The sequence below is a fragment of the Pterocles gutturalis genome, unplaced genomic scaffold (assembly GCF_000699245.1).
Source record: "Pterocles gutturalis isolate BGI_N339 unplaced genomic scaffold, ASM69924v1 scaffold8951, whole genome shotgun sequence".
NCBI lineage: Eukaryota > Metazoa > Chordata > Aves > Pterocliformes > Pteroclidae > Pterocles > Pterocles gutturalis.
In genome coordinates this window covers 31,473-54,626 of record NW_010105470.1, presented here as the reverse complement: position 1 = coordinate 54,626, position 23,154 = coordinate 31,473, and the positions used below count along the sequence as shown (strand labels likewise).

The 23,154-nt window shown below is 38.2% G+C and overlaps 1 protein-coding gene across 1 annotated transcript in view; it reads left to right on the top strand.

Moving 5' to 3' along the window:
- Window positions 1–23,154, top strand: part of EPS8 (epidermal growth factor receptor pathway substrate 8) — a gene marked incomplete at its 5' end in the record, with an annotated part of 42,221 nt that overhangs the window by 4,689 nt on the left and 14,378 nt on the right. The window contains 11 exons of the mRNA XM_010087416.1: window positions 178–260; window positions 902–1,038; window positions 2,870–2,943; window positions 3,932–4,058; window positions 4,417–4,505; window positions 8,031–8,105; window positions 8,680–8,828; window positions 11,105–11,288; window positions 15,101–15,234; window positions 18,892–19,003; window positions 19,913–20,047. Coding sequence (XP_010085718.1) covers window positions 178–260; window positions 902–1,038; window positions 2,870–2,943; window positions 3,932–4,058; window positions 4,417–4,505; window positions 8,031–8,105; window positions 8,680–8,828; window positions 11,105–11,288; window positions 15,101–15,234; window positions 18,892–19,003; window positions 19,913–20,047 — 1,299 coding nt within the window. The remainder of the gene's footprint in view (window positions 1–177; window positions 261–901; window positions 1,039–2,869; window positions 2,944–3,931; window positions 4,059–4,416; window positions 4,506–8,030; window positions 8,106–8,679; window positions 8,829–11,104; window positions 11,289–15,100; window positions 15,235–18,891; window positions 19,004–19,912; window positions 20,048–23,154) is intronic.

Here is a 23,154-nt window from a genome sequence, read left to right as displayed (position 1 = left end):
GACAATAGCATTGTGTGTTGTTTCATTCTGTTAATTCTATGTGTTAAATAATCTATGCCAGAACTTTTAAATAAATGGGATTTGGTAAGAGATCCTGGAATCTAAAGATGCCCTAAAAAAACAAGTGCATGAGGAGAGATGGCTGATCCTGGATGGTTTCTGCTTCTGTCTCTTTAGGCTAGCTTTATTCATGAAGACATTGAAAGTGCGATCAGTGACAGCAAGAGTGGGAAACAAAAGAAAAGACTTGAAACCCTGAGGTAAAAACCTGACTTCTTGGCGCTGTATAGGATCACCAAATAGTGTTACAGCCTTCAGAAGCTTTTCAAGTCTGCCTGCTGTTTTTTCCTCTTTATTGCTTCTTGATGATATACTTCCAAAACCACATATAGAGGACTTGCTTTAATAATTATCTCATGGTCTTATAGCACCATTCTTACCTTTCCTGATTCCACCTTAGTGATGGGAACAGCTGACATCAATACCAGTTGCAAGAGAATAGCATTTCATGTCTCAGTTCTGCGTATGGGTCAAGTAGTTCAGAATTTAAGTTAAAAACATAAATGCTCCATAACTCCAAATAAGTAAGATTCTGATAAAAGGCTTTGGCATCTAAAGATGTTAAATAAAACAGCAACTGAAGATTGAATAATCTTCCTGCCTGCCTGCCTAATGGTGCTGAAGACTCCTTGTTTCCCTAGTAGCAAAAACTTCTCTGCTAGTAAGAAAATGTGGTTTGTTCAGAGAAGATTAATACAGAAATGAGATAGCCAACAGACGTATAGCATCAAGGGCACAAATATATTAGATATTGAATGGTCTTGATTACTGCTTACTTGCAAGTCCATAGTATGTTCAACAGTAGAAGAGGTCCTTGTACAGCCTTCTTCTCTTCCTCTAGGATGATATCCAAAGCTGACAATGCCATCCCTCCACCGCCACGGGCGCCTGCCCCTGTGCCACCAGGGACCATCACCCAGGTGGACGTGAGAAGCCGTGTGGCGGCATGGTCTGCGTGGGCTGCGGAACAGGGGGAGTGTGAGTATTTCTGGGGGCCCGCTGCCTCAAGCACGGTAACACACTGTTGTTCTAGCAGCAGATTTTTTGTGATCCTTGGTAAGAAAATAATTTGGAAAGACCACTTTCATAAAGATTACAGTAGTTGAATCCAGATACAGAAATAGTTGTACGAGGTCACTCCTCTGTCCTTGCTGAGAGCAGACAGGATTATTCTCCCAGTGTAGTTTGAAATGCCCCAAGCTACTGTTGCCTGATCTCAGGAATAAGACTTGACTGTCATAATCTGACTTGTCATTTACTTGCATTTACCCACTATCTGAAATTCTGTTCAGAGCTTCTTTTACTTGTGTTGAGCTGTTTTGCTGGGTGAGAGTGTGGGCTACCGATTTTAACCTGGGCTTTTTTGTGAATGTAGTAACGTTCACAGTAATCAGTACTGACATAACTCTAGTAATTTAATGATGCTTGCTTTAGTAACAAAGAGAGTGTAGGCCAGAAATTTCAGACAATTCAAAAAGATAATCACAGATTAAAAGGTGGCTAGAGATCAACATTATTTATTTTATATTTATCTTTATAATGGCCTGTATGGCTAAGCTAGTTGCTTTTCAGTTTTGGTGGGTTTTTGTTTTGGTTTTGTTTTAAGCCCTAACCAAGGAATACTGTAGCATTTCTGGTGGGTTTGGATTTTTTTGTTTGGCTGGGTTTGGGTTTTTTTTGTTTTGTTTGCTTGTTTTTTTAATCTCTAGTGGAAAATTTTTATTTTGATCAGATTTCTTTGAAAAAAATATTCTTTAGAAACAATAAAATTCCTACGGTAAAACAGACTGTACTAAGGAAATAATCTTGGTTAAGGTGAGGTCTTTTTTGGTTCAGGTTTGGTTTGGTTTGTTTCTTTTTTATAATAGATACTAACATTTTATAATTAGAAGTCATTAACCATGGAGTCTTTTTTATTTTTGGTTTATTAAACTGTATCACTCAATTAAGTACACAGCTATGCAAAGAAAACAACTAAACTAAACTAAAAATGTTCAGAGAAACCTGTAATGTTAAGAATGTTTTTGTCTACTAATCTACAGTATTACATCTCTCTTGAGTAAATGCTAGTTTGTTCTTCTGTTTGACCACTGCTCAACTTCAGCAAAGTTTCATTAGTTTGTCAAGTGATCTGTCTTGCCAGGCCACTTGTGGACTTGTGTTCCTGCAGTTCCTTTTATTCCATTCATGTGGATCTTTCCTAAAATATATTTAATAAAATCCCACCTGTTAACAAAAGCAAAACTTATCCTTTCTCAAAATGTTAACCCTTGTTGTTTGAGTATCAAAGTCACTGTCTCTGTCCATTGGTATTTGGAAATACTTGTTTTATCACATCATTACGTCCCATTTCTGTGTTGCCAGACTTGGTCTCTCTGTCCAAATTTCCACATCCCTCTTTGCTTATTACCTTCTACATCAAATTTGTCTACACTCTTCCTTCTTGCTTATTTCTGCTAGAGTACCTTTCAGCAAGCATGTTTTGCAAACTGGGATAATTTCTGATTATGTTGTAATTTTAATTGCCATTTCCTGCTGTAATATTTTGATTTAGACCCTGGTAACATACTTCTGTGGTTAACTTCCTCTGTGCATCTAAGCTGACTGAAAGCATACAGCTAAGCTTTTTTTTTTTTTCTTGTGAGATATGGCAGGATCAGGCATTAGGGTGCAAGATTTTCAGGTTGTGTGGAGTCCTTGCGAAGTGAATGGTAGATACATTGTCCACCTTTTTCTCATGGTAGTATGGTTTCAAACGTAAGCTTTATAAGTAGATGGATGTCTTATTCACTTCTTCCCTTTTCTGCAGTTGAAAAACATAGGCAATACCATGACCATGAAGAAACAGCAGAGATGATAGCAGCCAGGATTGACAGAGATGTTGTAAGTGAGAAACTGCAAGCGATATTGCTTAATGTCTGTGAAATTTTGCAGCTTTAGTTCATGGGAAGGCTCTTTCCACATGGGAAATTCAGTTCTGAAGGACAGCTTTCTAGGCAGCCTGTGTTTGCATGGTAGACCTAAAAATGAATAGGCGGTAGTTCTTTTTCTCATTTGTTTTCTTTAAAAAGAAGAAAAGGAAAACAAAAGTACTGAATGTTGATGCAAAGTTTTCTGCTGTGAAGAGCTAGAAATACAAATAATGATTTTATTTGGTAGACCAAATTCAGAAAACTAGGTAAGGGTAAACAAATTTCCATTAATTTAGTGGGTCCTAGATATGTGCAATATCTGGAAAATGAACATATGGTCCTTTCTGATGTTGCCTATAAGCAGCAACATTTGGCAGGTCTTATGATGTACGCAGTAGCAAATATTGCCCCATTTGTCAGTTCTAACTTTCTACTTTTCTACTCTGATGTTGCCTTCCGCAACATCCAAAGGTCTTGAGGAAATCATGTTTTTTTCTGATGTATATACATTTTCCCCAGGGGCTCCTTCATTCTCTTCTACTTGTTCTTTGAAAACAATCCTTCAAAGAGTACTTCTATAAAACTCACATTCTGACATTCAGCAAACATCTTAATACTTTCTACTAGGATTATGAAGTCATATTGTTTAGGAAAATGCTGGGCTACACAATTTTTTCATGTGTTGTGAAAGAAATGTAATGTGTGAACAAATTACATAATTCCCAACTGAATTTAAAAATCGTGGTGCTTATATTTTAAAAAACTTCCCATGGCCCTAAGTTTTTTTAAAATACTTTTCAGGTGTGTAAAATTAAGAATATAACGAGTCTAAATACGCAATGTTCAAGCATGGACTTTGTTCTGAAGGAAGCTGTTGATGTCAGTGTAGTAATTTTGATTTCTGAGTATTTCTGCTATAGGTTCTACAGAGAAACTGTTACTTTTCTTTTCTCCCATAGCAAATTCTGAACCATATTTTGGATGACATTGAATATTTTGTTACCAAACTTCAAAAAGCTGCTGAAGCATTTGCTGAACTTTCGAAAAGGAAGAAAACTAAGAAAAGTAAAAAGAAAGGACCTGGAGGTAAGAGTTCTTGATGCACACAAATCTGTTTCTCTAAGGATCATTGAAATAACCAGCAACGGTGTCTTTTTGTGGTTTTTTTTTTTTTATAGTGTAGTAATTTTCTTTCACTTTGAGCACAAAAAATCCCATCAGTATATTCTTAGAGGGAAACCTGTGAAAATCATTTGCTTGAAGTCAGTGGGGAGTGACGAATTAGATATGCCTGCACAATATGCTCACTGTTGTGGTTCTATATTTACAAAATTCTGTAAGCTGGTGAATTTACTATGTATTTATATGTTTACTATACCTGTAATATTCATAGAAATTATATAACATATAAATGGATTTATAAAAAACTGATTTTATTCACCAGAGGGAGTTCTTACTCTCCGTGCAAAACCACCACCTCCAGATGAATTTGTTGACTGCTTCCAAAAATTCAAACATGGCTTCAATCTTCTGGTAAGTGACTGCTAGTGGATGCGGTAGTGTGAGGCATGCTGTAACAACTTTTTTCCTGGGACAGTTAACATTAGGTATAACATGATCTTTGTTTTCCCTTCCACTACAAATTAATTTGGGTGTCAGTTTTGCTGCATTGGTTTTCATATGTCTTATCCCACTTGTATGAAGTGAAGAACTAAAATTCTGGGGAAAGATGAAGAGGAAAAGGAATAATGAGTAAAACTACAGTTTTTCTTTGTGGTTATTTTTAAGTTGGGTTTTCTTGGAGATTCCTGCTATTCCAGAGAGTGTGGATGCTTTATTGTTGACTCCCCTGAGGGAGCTGCAGAAAGTTATCTTGTCCTTGGGAGTGTGTTAATTAAGTCTTATGCCTTCTGTCTATAACTTTCCAGGTACCTTGTCCATGTAGAGGAAACTTGTGGGTCTTAAATGCCCTTCTGCTGCCAGCTGTGCAGAGGTGGTTATGCCATCCAGGGAATTGTGAGCCTGGCTCTGCATTGTCTTGGTCTCCACTGCTCTTTCAGAAGGAGCAAACCCACGGTGTCCTCTTCAAGAATGTTGATATACCTGCAAATGTTTGGTCCTTGGCTGACAAACAGGAAGATAGCTCAGCTGATACTTGACTGATCTTGGATGTTCACCTTTTCCTTCTCTATCCAAGGCTGAAATGAGACAAGAGCAGAGCTGGCAACCTCTGGCTTGCATTGGCCTTTGAGCCAGCTTTTGGATGTTGCTCTTCAAGGGCTCTACACAGTGACTGATGAGCCTGTTTCTTTCAGCATTGTTGTGTTTCTTCTTTTCCTGGTTCTTTAAAGCCTTTTACTTGGAAAATTTGAGTTTAAATCATAAAAGAATTTCTAGGAATGTCTGTTGGGATCACGGTTCTGTTGCATGCTTGCCAGCATCACCAGCTGTGGCCTTAATTTAGTTTTATTTAGCTATGTCCATCAGACTCTCTTTGCTAGTTGCCATCATTACATTGGACCTTTCTGGCCTCAGAACACTCCATCTGACAAATTGCTGTCACTTTATGGGTTCTCAACAAACAGAGATGCTAATTCAAGAGCCTTCTCCTGGCATCTGTTCTTCTGCAAGTGCTATTAAAGGAAGGCAGCAAGTGGGGCACCTTCAAAGTATTCGCTTTCAGATACTGACTGTCCATTCCCATTGCTGGGGAAGCTATGCCAACAGGGAAAATTATTCTTGCATTCTCTAAGTCAAATCAGCTGTTTCTTCCTTCTGGGGAATGAATTCTGATTGCAGGACTGTAGGAGATATTTAGAAATGTTAAAAATGTGTCCTTCTTTTTTTTTTTCCCAAACCATATATCAAATGCTGTGATTTTGACCTTAAAGGATTGGTGGGTTTGGGGGACAGATGTCTTAGAACATGCTGAGCCTTCTCAGTAATAGTGCTTGTAAAGTTAATTTTTCTCCATTCTTACTTCTTACTGCCTTCTTCATTTAAATTAGTTTTTCACCCAAGAACATATGCATTTTTGAATCTTTATCTTCTGTGCAGGAGAAGAAGCAGTTCTTTTTTTTGGTGCTCAGCAGCATCAAGGACCTTGTTTCTAATGTTGCTCTTGGAGAGCTGTGCTGTAACAGTACTTCAGCATCATTGCAGGAGCCACAAAAGCCTGATATTTCATTTCCTGGTGCTTTATGTCAGACATGGTGTCAGAGGACCATATAAAATGAAGAATCTGTTTTAAAAATAAAAGGAGTAGCTAGAAGAATAAAACTTTTGTCAGCAGAATGGAAACTGTTTTAAAACACCATGATGGGAGCTCCTAGAAAATGCCTACCATCTGTCAAAAAAACTTTAGAAAGACTGAAGGAAAGTTGTTATTACTGAAGAACAATGTATAGGAAGTTATTAGAAGTAAAAAGACATCCTCTTCCTTTCTTCATTTGGAGATACATTCTGGAAGGCTAGATGTAAAAGTAGAATGAGGCTAGCCAAAAGCAGTTTGAGGAACAGACAGCAAGATAGGACAAAAACTACTGTAACTTTTAAAAACACATTCTGTCATGCTTCTTACTTCTGGAGCCTGCAGGGCCAAGAGGTGATCAGTAAATAAAAGAAATCCTCCAAGAAGCTGTATCAGAGAAAGTATATTCTTTTTTTAATGCATGTATTTACTTTGAAAATCTTGACAGTGGACAGTATGTTCATGAAAACAATTTTTTATAGTGGGCATAAGAGATGATCTGTTTCAAATTGAAGAACTGGTAATGGATTAAAGAACAGCAAATCAAAATGGCAAGTTACAGGCAGATGAATGGAATCCCTGTTTGAATGGGCACCATTCATCCATCTATTCCAAAAACTAAGTCAGCAAACCACAGAATATGGTGTATAACTTCTCGCAAACTGCCTTTCTTCCAGGGGAAGAGAAGTGGATAAGGTAATGCTGATAATCTTTAAAGTTATTCCATGGATCTGAGGGAGTATTACAATCAGTTACCCCTGAGGAACCCCCACATCGGTTGCAGTTTGTAGGCAGGTATATTAAATTGAAGAAGAATCAAACATGCATCTTGAAAACAAAATAATGTCTACAATTCCATCAATTCTTTGATTTTGTGTTTCTTTGGATTTCCATAACACATGCAGCAAGGTTGCATACCTTGAAGTTCTTAAAGAAACTGAGCTACTGTGATGTTAAATGTAGCCTCTTAGGTTCTTGTTTGGTGAAAGAGAAAACAAATTACAGGACTAAAAGTTCTCAAAGTGCAACAAGTTCAGCAGTGAAGTCCCACACATGCCTCTGCAGAAGCCTTTGCTGTCCAACATATTTACAGTGTTTTAGCAAATGGAGTGTATAGAGTCTACAAACATAGAAGTATCTCATGAAAGTATCTTGGGAAAGATGAAATTCAGTATTGATAGATACGATGGAGTCATGGACAGCTGCGGAAAAATCTTATGTACAGTACAGTTTAGAACAAAATGTTGATGTAATACAAATTCCTGTGAGAATGTCACCTTTGTTCAATGGTGATCAGCCAATCAAATGTTAAGAACCATGAGGGAAAAAAGAGAAAATTAACAAATAAAGAGCATCAACATACAGTTTGCTCCCACTGTAGCAAAACTGAAGAAGGTTCAGGGAGGACAAGAATGCTCAAAATAATTACTTCAGCATGGAAAAAACAAACAAAGAATGTAATGAATCTGTAAATGGTTATTAGCATCACTGTAGAAGCAAATCATTTGGAAAAGAACTACAGAAAACTAATGGAACTGGGAGGTTACAAATTTCCGAAGGAGATGCTGCTTTAGGAAGCATGTAATTCAGTTGCAGAACTTCTTGTTCTGCACAATAGGTGCTAAAGATATACATGGATTCAGAAGCAATTGGCTGAATGAGCACTCGCACTTAGCAGATGTTGTAGACAAAAGGCTTGGGCTTAGACAGACCTATGGCCTGACCATGGATGGCCATTCTTGCATGAAGTATTTATTGCCATAAAAGTTAAGTGTTTCTGAAAATGTATAATTTTCCCATTCTTTCAGGCCAAACTGAAGTTCCATATCCAGAATCCTAGTGCAGCTGAACTGGTTCATTTTCTCTTTACCCCACTACATATGGTAAGGTTTTATAATTTTCTCAGTGTTTTCCTTCAGAACTCTTGTATTTATATGCTCTGTAACCTTTTCAAGGATAACAACACTGAAATGTTGTGTCTCTTGACAATAACTAAGGAGAAATGTGTGTATCTCAGGAAAATAATTTATATCGTTTTCTGTGTATATTCCCATCTATTAAATATATTTATGTAAATAATCTTTAGCTTTGTGTGTTACAGTTTGCCACTATAATTTTTAATAATTTACATAATACAGGAGGAGATTTGAAAGCATAGCCATATGTCTATTGAAGTATGTGTGGTTTTGATTAGTAGAGCAAAAAGTAGCAGTGCCAAAAGTGGGTCTAAATGTAAAATGGTTGGTGATCAGAATAGCAGTTGTTCTGCAATAAATGGTTTAGTTAATTTGTAGGACATTAAGATACATTGTTAGCTTCTCAGAGTTGGGGGGGCGGGGAGGAATGTTTTTGTGAGTAAAAGATGTTTCCTAGCAGAACTGTAGGTAACTTATATTCACAGTAACTTCCTTACTGACAATACGTGTATTCTTTGTGTTACTTTATACTTGGATTTAGGTGGTACAGACAACAGGAGGTCCAGAACTTGCTGCTTCAGTAATCAGCCCCCTCTTAACAAAAGATACTATAGACTTCCTGCGATATACTGTCACCAGTGAGGAAGGACAGTTATGGATGTCATTGGGTGACACGTGGACCAAAGCTAGGTGAGAAAAAGCCTTTGCATATTTTAGAGATGATCTCTAAACTCAAATTTATCGACACAATCTTAACAAGGTTATCCACCTAATAAACTCAATAGTAATTTTTTAGGCATTAGACTCTTCAAAACTGTTCTTTGAAGTTTTTGGAAAGGAACTCTTTAGTCTCAGTGGGATGTGGGACTGGTTTGTTTTCAGGGGTCTCAAGGAAGGAGAAAATGCAGACAGAAATTTTTGTTTTGTCCATGGTATCAAGAACTTCTTGACATAACACCTTGCAGTCATTTTTTCTGAGCTGTCCCTTTCATGTTTCCAGTTGTTTTTTGCCATTATTTTTCCAACCCAGTCCAGAGGACTTCATTAAAAATCAATTTGAAGAAGCTGCAATAAAAAGTGACAAAATATTGAAGAACAAGATACAGATTTCTATTTTCAATTTCCAATAATTATCAAAAACTAAAAATGTTCAATGTCTTTACTTCTTCAAAAGCATAATACTTTTATACTCATAATAAAAGAAAATGCTTATAATTATTAAACAATGTTTATTGGCTGAACCAGGTTACATGTGCATACCCTGCATGTTACATTTAATGGATTCAATGTTACAGTTTGGCTTAGCTAAAAATAAAGTATTTTATGCATTTGTTGTTTTTGAGGTGCGTGTATGGTTTGAAATTACTTAGGCAAATAGAACATGCAAAAGAAAAAGCTTAAATCAGCAAAGTACATTTTAACTCTGTAATCTGTGGTGGATGAGTACATTTAATGATGATTAAGTATGCAATCACTTGTGCTGGAAATGCATCATGCATTTGGTGTTTATTCATCCTTGCTCTTAGATTTCAAATTGGAACATAAACGTCTACCAAGTGGCTTTCTTTAATTAATTAATTGAATGATTGATTAAAAAAGTAGTTGAATGTTTTTCTGGTAAGGAAGGCTGCATGGAAAGCCCTAGAGCATGGAGTGACAAACATCCTCAGAATAGGGAGAGTGACGTACAGGTCTTTCCCTTCCCTGATCTCACTCTGCAGCAGGACCAGGAATGTCCAAATTCATCGTTTGGGCCTATCGTTCACCCTGCTACTACAAAATGAGCTGGAAACAGGAATTGCAGTTCCTTGTGGTTGCCAGAGAGCTTACCCCAGAAAAGCACCATTTGCTTGCCTTTGCCTGCCTCAAGCTCTGCTGGCTTCATAGCAGCTTGTGCTGGGACATTGTGCAGGGAAAATGGATCATGGGGTAAAACAATGGGCTCCCTGTGTTGGGAACTACCATCATAATTTGTTTAGTCCATCCTGAAAAAAAGTTTAATGGAAAGAGAAGTAGTTCATGTTGGGTAGTGAAGAATGAAGCACTTAGAATATAGTTGGTTGACGTGTGCAGGTTAGAAATGATAGTCTGATTGATCTCAGTATGCAGAGGTACACTGTGGTGGGGTGTAGCAGGAGATGATGAACCTCAAGGGTTATTGACCTACCTCTGGCCTGCTCTAATGGGCTAGTAATTGCTAACTGCTCCTGCAGTGTGGGTGGCAGGTTTGTCCCTTAATTTTGAGCAGTGTCAGTAATGAGACTGTTAAAAGAATGTAATGTACATTCCCATTTCTGCTTCTATAGCCCAATTGCAGAGCATGAAAGCATTAATTTAGGTATTTTGTATTACAATAGGGAATGCTGATGGTGCTTTTTCAGAGCAAGTAATACATAAATAGATCAATCTGCACTATAAAACAGCAAATGTGATGACAATTCTTGTGTCTTGGAACATGTGGAGTTGGTTTTTTTTGTCAGTAAAAGCTACAGTTTAACCTTTTGGTTTAGGTGTAGCTAGGCCCCCTAAGCTTCCATGCTTCATACCTGCTTTCAGACTTTCTCATAAAGCAGGCTGTTTCTTCGAAGTCTTTTGTCTGGTGCTTTAATGCAAATAGAGAAAGCATTGCAATATTTTTCCCCATCTAACATCTAAAATCCTAGATTTGTTTGTGATTGTTTCTTATATTATTCATCCTTTGCTACAAGACAAAAATTTGTGTTTTACCATTGACATGTCCTTAGGCAGGAGCAGTTTCTTTCTGCAGAACACAGCAGGGAGCATAGTTGTGGTCAAGAGATGTTTTCTGATGATTTTCTGTGTTCTAGCACAATTCTGCCTGTACTGTAATACCAGCTTCTCCTCTATACTAATAAAAGTTCTAAAGCATTTCAATGTTATGGAAACCTATTACACCAATATTTGTATGGCCCTTGATACAAATCTCTAATTTACCTTTCATATAGAGCGGACTGGCCCAAAGACCATTTTATTCCACCTTATGTCCCCCGTTTCCGAAATGGTTGGGAGCCTCCTTTGCTGAACTTCATGGGAGCTCCAAAGGAGCAAGAACTCAATCACTTGGCTGAGTCTGTGGCAAACGTTGCAGAGCAACAGCGGAAACAAGAAATGAAAAGACTGTCAACTGAGGTAGGTTACCTGCCAGCAGTGTTTTGTAAATTAGCTGAAGGCAACACCAACTGCTTCCTTCATAAAGAAAATATTCTGTGACATTGTTGGAGCAACAATGCTTTGACGTCTACTACGTCACTGCAAGCTCAGTATACTTACATTAAAGTTATGTGAAATCAAATACCTGTTCAGCCACCAAAAATGCATTTAGGTAAAATATAAGGCTTTTGCGTACTACTCTCCTTTAACTTGGTGCACTTTCCCACCTCCATTGGGAGGACAGTCCAAGGTCCCAAAGGTTTGGTTTGATTCTTGACCTGTGCTTTCAGATCCCATTGATTTTGATCATATATACTTTAGGCAGAATTTGAACCGAAGTGTTCTCAAATGTGCATCTGTGTGTACGCACACAGACAAAAAGAAAAAAAATGCCAGTTTTTAGGGAATTTTGGATTTAAGCTGCTTCTTCACAAATATGGAATTTAATATTCCTTTCATTAATTTCTTGATACTTTCCTTGTATTGAAAGAAAGTATTCGGAGGTGCTATCAGAGTAATGCCATGTCAGGTAATGCAGGCCTTGCTTCTGAAAAACAGCTGCCAATTAGATGAATTATTGCACAGGAACACTTTCCCATCTTTTTCTCTCAAGAAATGTGATGAATTTGGCAAAAGATAGGTTATTCTGCTTAGAGAATGCAAACATGTTTTCTGACCAACTTTATAGTCAGCTCCTTTGTTTCTCAACAGAGATTCTAACCCTTACTTTTTCAGTAGAGTTGGACAGAAAATGTACTTTGAATGTTGTGAAAATTTTAAGAATATATGTGGATTTCTATGCTTTTTAATTTACAAAATAAAACTATTGTCTTTTAAACATAAAAAAGTTTTCATTTTGGAAGCTTTTTGGTTTTGGGAGGATATAAGCTTTAATTTAAAATTTTAATTTATTTTTCTCTGCTAGTTATAGTTTAAATCAAGTGTTAGTGAGTCCAAAGTCCCATGTTAGCCGTCGATATGGAATTGCACCTAAGAATTTTCTAGGTTCAGTCCGTAGCCTTTTCTGTCTTCCTCGAGCAATCTACACCAGTAGTATCTTTGGCGTATACCTTAATGCAATGATGCTGGATTTTATCTTAATTTTATCATATATATAATATTTATGTTTTTATGTGTTAATGAAAAAATGCAGATATGGAAGAAGATTCAAAGGAAGGATTGTTGGCTGTTATGGGATGGTGTTCTCTTGCAGAGCAATTCTCTTATTTGAGAAAACAAAGCTTCCCCAGCAAAAGTTTATCAAAATTGCCATGGAAAGCTTGAAACAATAAAACTTTGTTTTAATTAAGATCTCTGTTAGTCACAAAAAAGTCTACTCAGCTATAGAGAAAAACAAATTGGGTAAAAAGTCTGCCAAGCAAAGGAGGAAAAAACACTTGGCTGTATGCCTAACAAGACATACAAGAATAAATGTGCCAAAAGCTAAGTTATTGCCAGTGATGCATTTTGAGCAAAAAAAGTATTTAGTAAAGTTAATGGGCACAATAATGTGAAATGTAGCTATTGCTATTGCTGTTACTACCTTCCCTAGTCATCTCCCCAAAAAGTCTCATCAAACATTGTTTCAGCATTGCACTACTGCTCTATATTCTCATGCGGGTTTTTTTGATTATATTGTGGTCTGTCTAAATAATAATAATAAAAAGACAAAAATAGTATTGAAAAAAAAGAAGAGCATTAATTTTTCTCTTCTGATGATTTTACGAATTTAATTTGTTATTTATATATATAATAAAAACAAATTTGGAGGGGGGAGAATACGTTGAGGTATTTTGGCTGCTTGTGTTTCAGGGAGTTGATTGCATTCTTTTTCATTGTGGTAATGTTGGTTAGATTAGGAGTTGTTTGTGCCAATTTAGCCTCTTTGTCTTAATCTTCAGAAGACAAAAAAAAAATATATATATACCAGTTCATTGAACGTGTTTGTGTGCCTGGCACCTGGGATGTCAGGCCATAGTTTCATGACTGTTGCTGATTCCCGTATGGTGTTAGGCAAGTCATTTAATCTTGGTACCTTGGGTCCTTGTCCTGTGCCTCCTCAGCACATCCCTACGGGGGAAACCACTGAGCTGCTTAATAGCTGTGAAATGCTGTAGGTGCTCAGCTGGAAAAAGCTGTGTGAGTGCAAAATGCTATTTGTCTGCAGCAAAAGGACCACCTTGGAGTGGGTGATATCAGAATAATTATTCTTTCTTAAGTTTGTCAAAACAGCTTGTTCAGTAAAGAGTGCTGGGAAAATAAGATGAGAATTGAAGTGTTTGTCTCTTGCCATTAACTGGCCTCGTGTCTCTGCATGACATTGCTCTCCTGAGGACCAAGGCTGCATGTCAAGAGCCCAGCTGCACTGGGAACAGAGAGGGGGTGCATGTGGCTGCCCTCCCTGCTAGGCAGGGACTGCTCTGGCATCTGGCAAAGCACATTGGTGGTTCCTGCTTATTAGAACCTAGGTTTTCTTCCGTTCCTAAACCTTAAGATGTAGTCATACATGCAGCTCCCACCGGAGGGGTTTCAAGGTGGAGGCAGTTCAGTGATGGGGACTTCAAGTGGCAGTGAAACATCAGGAAACTGGTGTTGGAGAGTCTAGTGAGGCTAAGGCAATGCAGATAATTTGTGTGCAAAGTAAAATGGGTTCCTCCTTCCTGTGTGTCTTTTGATGTAAGGTATAAGCTAGGTGACACTTGTGATCTTTTTCAAAGAGGTCTTAATAATATAGTTTTAAAGAATATTCCATATGTATGGGGGGGTTTGTGCGGTTTTAGTTTATTTTCATAAAACCTTAGCCCTATAGGCAGGTGTCTGTGGGTACTAGATCAGATACTTGGAGACAGAAATTACGTGAGTGGCTTTTCTGTAGCCACAGAGACAGAAAAAACCCAGAACACCAGGCTTAGCGATTTGTCAATTTCTGATTAATCTCAGCTTTTTAACTTGTGCAACTGGGTAGTCATAAAAGGAAAAGATCTAGAATAAGCAATTTCAATATTGTAATTTCCAGAAATTAAGTGCTTACCTTGTTTTTATTTTGGGGAGTGATGGTTAAAATAATTTGTACTTAAAAGCAGAGTATCATTGCTGTATTTAAGGTGGGGTTTTTTAAAGAACTGCTGTTTAAAAAAAATTTCCTAAAGCCCTGAATATTCTTACGTATATGTTTGTGAAAAATGGTGATTATTTTCTTTTATGAAAATCCTTAATTATACAAACTATCACATTCCTTTTTGCATTTCTTCTTTGTCTATAGCTATGTCCAGTGAGAGGGTGACAGAAATAATGATGAAAGAAATGATATTATGGTCCTGCAGTAGAGTGATAATTTTACTTGGGAGGTTTTATTTTTTATACAGACTTACTGTTAGCTAGCTAGAGTTTTATGGATTTAAGTGCACGTATAGAACAAAAGCTCAAAGTCGTTTCTCAATGCAGTTTATTTTAAAGCCATTCAGTCATTTGTTTGTAAGTTGTGTTGCTGTAGTGATATCTGAGAGATGACATGGACCTTGCCCCAGAGAACTGTTTTTCTAAAGAATATCCACTGCAATATTAATGCAGTGGGATGACTTAGAATAGAAATTCTTTTATTCTTGTCCTTTTGATCTCCCTGTTTATGTATTTGAAACGCAGAAGTTATTAACTTTTCATAGCAGAACTGTGAGCACCTGAGGATGTGTGAATGCTGACAGGGACCCTAGGGGTGCTGGATTAAGTGAACTAGGCAGTGCTGCTGATGACACTAATCCACTCTGTGGCTTGGTTTCTTTTTTGTCTTCCAGCCTCCCAGTGTTCCCGACTACCCTCCGTCCGATGGGTATGCATTCAGTAACACCGTTTACAAAAGAGGGCCTCTGCTGGACCAGGGGGCGGCTGTTGCTGCCTTTAAGCAAACTGTTAGCCGACATGTAGATAGGTAACACTGAATCAACGGTGTACGTGGTGCTGTGGATAACTGTCCCGACTTATTGCTATCGGGGTGGCAGTCTCTGTGATTACCTCTGGTTGTGTCTGGAACAGATCATTATTTCTGTGAGGAAGCGATTCTGGTTAGCAGTGGGTGTTCTGCTGTGCTTCTCTAAGGCACATCATTAAGACTCTCTTAGTATAATTTCTATGAAACTGCCCTGTTTATGTATGTTGTTAAATTGATGCTTTTGTCAAAAATGACATAGTGGAATTCCAACCTGACTGAGAACACAGAACGCTCCTGTTTGGGTTCAAATTTTATTTCTGCTTTTTTTCATGTTTTTAAATATACTCTTTGCTCTTTTCAGAACTACAAAGAATGACAAGTCTGCTCTGAGATTCATCTGTCCTTGTTTGGAATGATTGACCGATTTGTTTAGCTGCCCACTTAGTGTTCCATAGTCTCCTGCTTTTTGTTTTCTGGGCTGGTGCATAAACATGCACTTTCAGAAAAGTAACTCCTCATTTTTTCCATTCTCTTTCAAATGGTACAAAAAAGGCTCTGAAATGTTTGCATAGCAACCAGTGTCTTTTTGCACATCCACTTTCATCCCCTTCATTTTAGCTGAAATCCAAATAGCTTGACAAGATCGATGGCAGTGATCCTTGGAGTCTTGGGAGACTATAGGGAGAATTTATACCAGTACAATCTGTGGAAGTAAATCAGTAAAGCAGTGTTGGAATTGCTCCCCCATACCAAACCATAGTCCATATACACCATATGAAGAGTATTTTAGCTTATGTGCCATGGGAGACTTTTAAGTTTTTGGGATCAAATTTCTGGTTAAAACAACATTAGTAGAATTCTTTTGATGAAAACCTTTGCATAACCCCTAGTTTTGAGCTATGCGCTAAAAGATCCTGTTAATCTGCATGCAAACATATTCCCATAGGGTGTGCAGAGTGAAGACTCAATTCTTTTCCTGAACTTTGGATTTATTCTTCATAACAACAACAGCAGCAGTAGTCATCTCTAATTATTTTTTTTTCTCAAACTTGGTTACTTTATGGGTTGTTGTCTCAGGACCAGTCAGCTTGAAATTTAGATGATCAGTACTCTAAATTCCTTTCTGTCTTATCTGTAATGTGATAAGACCTGTATTGTCCTTTCAGAGTAAGAGTATTCCATGTAAATCTCATTGCCTTCATTTCAGGTTTGGAGAATGGGGCTTATTGTATTGAACTATTGATGATATCAGTGTATCTGGCTGCAACTGAAAGAATCATCCAAGCCTCCTATGTGGCGCATAACGAGAAATGGGTGTTTCTAAGAAGCAGTTCATGTAAGGTGAAATTAGTTTTTTGAAAGATATGAACGGGGACGTGCTGTAGTGTTTCTCACCACTCATTGCAGGAGAGAGTCTAGATGGCTGGTGCTGATGCAAACATCCACTGTGTGCCTCTGTCTCCCAGTCTGCTCAACACTACACAAACTTCCATTTGCTAATTGGCTCTAGAGACATATAATACATGCCTGGAGCTCATCACTGAGGGGAAGCTATTAATATGTGTTTACCCCAAGTAACTTCCATTTAAAGATAAATTTTAAAGCATCTGTGAAGAAGCAGATGGAGGAGTGGGTTTAAGGGAGGGAGGGAGAAATTCAAGCTGACCCTTTTCAGCCAGTTTGCTCGTCCTTGTTCAAAGCTGGCATTTCCTAATGAGTGATCTGAAAGCAGTGATTGAGCCACCACCCACTACCTTCTGAGGGACAGGTACATTACACCTTGTCCTGGGAAATTTTAATCACAGGGAACTTCAGTGAGCCTTATTCCAACAATCCAGGACCTCCAGTAAGGTATGCTTTTCTTGGATGGGGTAGAATAAGTGTCAGGGTTTAAACTTTCAGCGTGATCTTAGGTGCATCGGGACTCTCTGATGCTGAAAGAGTACTGCATGGTATTTCAACAAGCTGTGTGGTGTTTCCCAGTAGTATGCTGTGTAGTTTGGTTTTGCGCTGTCACTCATGGAATAGCACCCTGAAAATCTACACAGTCGGCTAGGCACAGGAGAGCAGAGGGCTGTGGTTCCAGTGTATCCAACAGGCAATAAGAAAACACAGTGAAGGATGGAGGGAGGGAAGTGCTGAGGATGTTGTGCCCCAAGTAAACAGTTTGGACTTGAAGAATTATGATCTCTTCAAAAGCGTACAGCCACTGACCAGCCCGCATTCTGGGAAAGCTGCTGTTGATTGCAACAGAGTGGAGTAGAACTGAAATATAAGTATTTTTAAAAATTCTTCCTGAGTTATGTTTTTTGAAGGGATCGGGATAGGTAGGTGTGGACAAGGTAGGAAGACACTATTAGTGAAATTATTTTGGAAAGGCAGCCTAAAAGTAAAAGTACCTTCAGAAGTATATTAGTCATACCCCCGAAATTCTAAGAAAGGAGTTCAAAATTATAGGAATTTTGAGTGGGTGGCAGAAAAAAATGGGATTACTCACACATCCTTCAGCCTCATAACAGCTATTGTGCAGGCTGGGGTTCATCCCATGTTTTTTGCTCTCTCCTTAAATACTTTTAATGTTTGGTCTTTCTTTCAAAATAATCTTTCAGTCTAAATATGACTCTTCCTTTGTTCTGCTCTTCAAGTCAAGTGAGACAGTTCTCCACAGCCATGCAACAGCTAGGTAACTACTGGGTTGCTCAGGCACACCTGGGACCCACAGTTACACAGCATCAACAACCATCTGCATTTGTATCCCTGTGCTATGATGTCATATGCAGCATTTCAAGCCTCATCTTTTCATTATTTGTTTGGATTTTTTTTTAACTTTGCTACCTGATATGGGTTTGAGTTGTTGAGTGTAATTTGCAACAAGTGAATAATGATTTCTTTTGGGCCTGTTTTGAGAGGTCTGGGGGGCTTCTCAACTTGGAGATACTACCTCAAAAGAACTAGTAGATTCTTACCTAAAGGCATTCTGAACAAGTCTTTCCTCATGGAAACTGAAAGACACAGAGTATGACTTGTTCTACAATGAACCCTGTTTGTAACTGCCAAGAAGTTATTTTTCATTTTTAATTCATACACTAACTTGAGGCTGTTAGAGTTGATGGTATCTTATAGTCAATTAAGAAAACTGATCTGCAGTAGGTAAGCATTTTTTAGAGTTTAATTCCATTGGTGTTGAGGGCAAAAATTTATTCGTCTATTATGTATTTGAAACAATTTATGATGAGCAGTAGAAATACAGTATACAAGATATCAATTATGTACTTAGTAATTTGTTTATATGGCAAATGATTGTTTAACCTACTGTAAGAAAACAGACTAAATATAGTGTACATGTTTATTTTAAAACAATGGCACCTGCTAATCTAAGTTATTATCATACAACTTTCAAGCAGTAAGCCAATAAAGATTAGCAGTTCTTAAGGTCTGTGTAGTTCAACTACCTCTTTTGGGTTTTTTTCTTTTTTTTTTTTTTTGGCACTTAAAGCAGTGTGTTATGAATAGGTAGTTCTACAGCAGCATCATGTTGTGCTGCAGTGGAGGTTTTTTTGTTAAAGTATTTTGCAGGTTGTGGGAAGAGGGCATTTTGTTTGTGTTTTTGTTTGCTTGATTGTCTCACTGTACAATTGTCTGATCTTTGCTTTGCAGAAACTATGAAGCACACAATAAAGCACAGACCAAGAAATATGCCAAATGCAAGTACGAATTTATGGCAAGAAACAATAGTGAGCTTTCTGTCATGAGAGAAGAGATCGTAGAGGTAACTTTTTTTGCAAAGAGAAACCACAAACTTCCGGTGCTACTCAAAGCTGGGGGTACCTTTCCAGTCGACAGTGTGTTTTTCCTTAATGATTACTTCAATTGGTTTATCTCCCTTGATATGGAAAGTTCAATTAATTTGTTTTGCATCGTAGACAACATAAATAGAGATTCTGGACTGACTTATGAATTGATGCTGTAGAGATCTATGCTAGAAATATATATGTGGGTTTCTTCTGTTTTCTCTGGTGTTGCTTTTAAAAGCCTCATTTATTAGTATTTAAATAACTGGCTTTGGCAAACACTATCTGTGTATGCACAGACCATAGTGAAAGACAGTCCTTTCCTGGAAGAGTTGGTACCCTGAAAGCTAGACACATTTGGAAGGGAGAGAGCAACAAAGAGAGAAAATGTTGTGTATGAGATTGCACAGCAAGTAGTCAGATTTCAGACGACTTCTGGCCATCCTGCTTCAGTTCCCTGTTTACTCAGAAATACCCTTTCTCCAAATTTGTGCTCTCCTAGAACGGTGCACTTTTCTTGAGGTTATTGGTAGTTACTTGTTCCTTTTGTCGACAGCATATAGGTTGTAGAGGTGCCAGTCTCTCTGTGCAAGTTTTCATTCTGTCTTGTCCAGCACATGTCCAAGTTTGTAGAGGTTCGTTACACACTTTCTTCCATATCCTTTCTTGAGAGCCACATTTTGAAAAGTGCAGTACTACCATGTAGAATTAATGTTGGTGATAATCAAGGAAGTCTACAGGGGTTTCTTAGGGACATCTGTGTAAGATGTGTTGGCAATCACAGAACATGGAAAAGTTATGGTTTTGTTTTCAAATGATGCACAGCCGAAGTACTGGCAGGAGGAAAGTCAGAAAAAATATGTAATTAATTTACCAAATTATTTCAGATTCTGGATGACAGAAAGCAATGGTGGAAGGTTCAGAATAAAAGTGGCAGCACAGGCTTTGTGCCAAACAACATTTTGGACCCTCTGAGGAATCAAGAAGGATGGTCAGAGCCTGCATATACCCGCACCATACAGGTACTGTCTGCTCCTTGGAAGAACTTTCTTTTGAAATATGCATGTGTGTGCATGGAGGAGAAAGAGATTCACAGCAAGGCTAAAATATTTGCATGTTACACTGATATGTCAAAAGATTTATATTTCTTGTACAGGCTGAGGCTGATTTATGTGTTACATAGAGTCTAAGATGAGAATAAAGTTGATAAAGATACAGCAAAATGTTTTCCTTTAGGGTTTTTTTTTTTCCTGCTTACTTGCTTAGAGGTGGTAATTTCTATCCTAATGGCTGTGTATCCATTTATTTTAATTGCAAATATCCCTTGTGGATTGATAGCTGTTGATGCCAAAGAAGGAGTTTGAATTATTTAAGGTAGGGTCATCTTTGTTTCTACTAGGAGAGTGAACACTAGCTTTTCTTTTTATTTTCTGTCTTTGTGTGTGTCTATCTTAGTCTTGAATTTATTTAATTATTGTAATTTTGGAGTAATAAAAAAATAGGCATCTTTGCTTTTGAATTCACAAATCAAGCATTTTTCACTTACTATGCCTGTGCAGCAACAGCACTCTATTCTCCTGACCTAATTTTCTTTTTTTTCCTCTCATGTTGTGGAATTAAGATTTTTTTGTTGTTGTTTCTTTTATATGTTGAACAGAGTTAGATGGTAAAATATTTAAAAAAACCCAGCACCTTACGTCAGTACCTGCACAAGGATATACAGGATAAAGTTGTAATGTGTATTTTTAGGCAATATTTAAGTGGTCTGGAGGCTCATAAAAGAAGAGGTTGTGTTTTCTAATCTGCTTCTTCTCTTTTGTATCTACTGATTTTGAAAGGTTAGGCAAACAAGTTTGAATTAAGCAGAAATTCCAGGCCTGCCTCTAAATCAGACTTTTTCAGTCCAAGTGCAAACTTTTGTTGGAACTTGAAGTTAAATTTAATATTTATTCATTGTGTCTACACACTCCAGCTGATGACTGAAAAACAAGAAATGTCATAATGCTACTGTTGACTGTCTCTGCTGGAGACCCATCTAAAAGTCCCAGTTGAAGGTATTGCTGTGCTGAATTCTGTGTGCACAGCTATTGTGAAAGCTGCAGCTTTTGCAGTATTTCCAGTTTTGCCATGGATATGGAAAAATTCTTGAGAAACAGGTCCTGTGCTATTTCTGGCACAGTAATGTGGTAGACCTGTCTTGAGCTTGGTGGGCTTGAATCAGACTGTTCCTGAATTTTTCCTATTGCTAATTGTTTGCCTATAACTTACGAGCTCATTCTAAATTTATTATGGTTTTTGCCTGTCTGTGAAATGCAGCATGCATCCAGAGTGCTTTTCAATACTGATTTAAAGATCTGACTTCTTCTTCGGGTGCATGTCATTTTGTGTGTTTGAAATTTAACAAGAAATCCTGAGCAGACTGAGTACAGTTTTGAGTAGAGGTACTTACACTATTCTTTGTAATGCACTGCAGGTTTTGAAGTTTCTGTTTAAAATAATAACATGACATGGGAAATAGTAATAATTTTCACAAAGCATTCTCTATGGACCTATGAAAATTAGGGTCAGAGAACAGTATTTAAGAGTTTCTTTGCCCTCTGGCAGGTTGTTCCCTACAGTCCATGGTTTGTTTTGTTTGTAGCTTTATCAGATTAAAATGTGAGTTTGAAATACTGTGAAATTATGTAGGGATATAATGAATTACATAGGATAAAGAGAACCTTTACCAAGATGTGTCAGTAATGTTGTTCTTTATGGTGATTATTATTATTTTAGTACTCCTGAGCATGCTCATATTTCTCTCTCCCTGTGTTAGATACATGGTTCATTTGGGATCTGTTTGCATAACACTATTTATTTTCATAACAGCGCTATGAGTGCATTGCTGCTATTTCAGAGGGAAATGAGGTATTGAAGGGATGATTGCCTTGCCCAAGGTCAAACAGGAGAACTTGCGGGTAGAGCAGGAAATTGAAGCGGTTCTTGTAAGTGCCTTTCCCAGACCCTGAACACAAACAGGCTCAATGCCTAGTGCTGTGCAGCTTCTCCTGGTCTCCTAAGTCGTCTTTGGTTTTCGAAAGACTGCTTTCAAAGTCGTCTGTCTGCTGTGGTGAGCATGCTGCTTGCCTCCAAGCCACAGATAAGTGTTATGTACAAGGTTAGCATGTTTCTTTATGGACTAATGACCTTCAAAGCACAGCTGACCAAATCATAGAATCGTTGAAAGACACCTTAAAGATCTAGTCCCACCCCCCCTGCCATGGGCAGGGACATCTTCCACTAGCCTCAAAGCCTCATCCAGCCTGGCCTTGAACACCTTCAGGGATGGGTCATCCACAGCTTTTCTGGGCAACCTGTTCCAGTGCCCCACCACCCTCACAGCAGAAAATTTCTTCCTAATATCTAATCTAAATTTACCCTCTTTCAGCTTAAAACCTTTACCCCTTGTCCTGTCACTACACTCCTGAGTGCCTCTCCCTCTCTCCTATAGGCCCCGTTTAGGTACTGGAAGGCTGCTATAAGGTCTCCCTGGAGCCTTCTTTTCTCCAGGCTGAACAACCCCAACTCTCTCAGTCTGTCCTCATATGGGAGGTGCTCCAGCGCTCTGAGCATCTTCGTGGCTTTCCTCTGAACTTGCTCTAACAAGTCCATGTCTTTTTGATGTTGGGGGCCCCACAGCTGGGTGCAGTACTCCAGGTGGGGTCTTACGAGAGCAGAGTAGAGGGGGAGAATCACCTCCCTCAACCTGCTGGTTACACTTCTTTTGATGCAGCCCAGGACACGGTTGGCTTTCTGGGCTGCAAGTGCACACTGCTGGGTCATGTTCAGCATCTCATCAAACAACACCCCCAAGTCCTTCTTAGGGTGCTGTTCTCAGTTCATTCTCCTCCCAGCCTGTATTTGTGCTTGGGATTGCCCTAGCCCACATGCAGGACCTTGTACTTGGCCTTGCTGAACTTCATGAGTTTGCACAGGCCCACCTCTCAAGCCTGACAAGGTCCCTCTGGATGGCATCCCTTCCCTCCAGCGTGTTGACTGCACCACACAGCTTGGTGCTGGTGGAAGTTTCCAGATTATTAGGAAACATTAAGGATTCCACTGAAAGAGATAGTTTTTTCATTCAGTTATT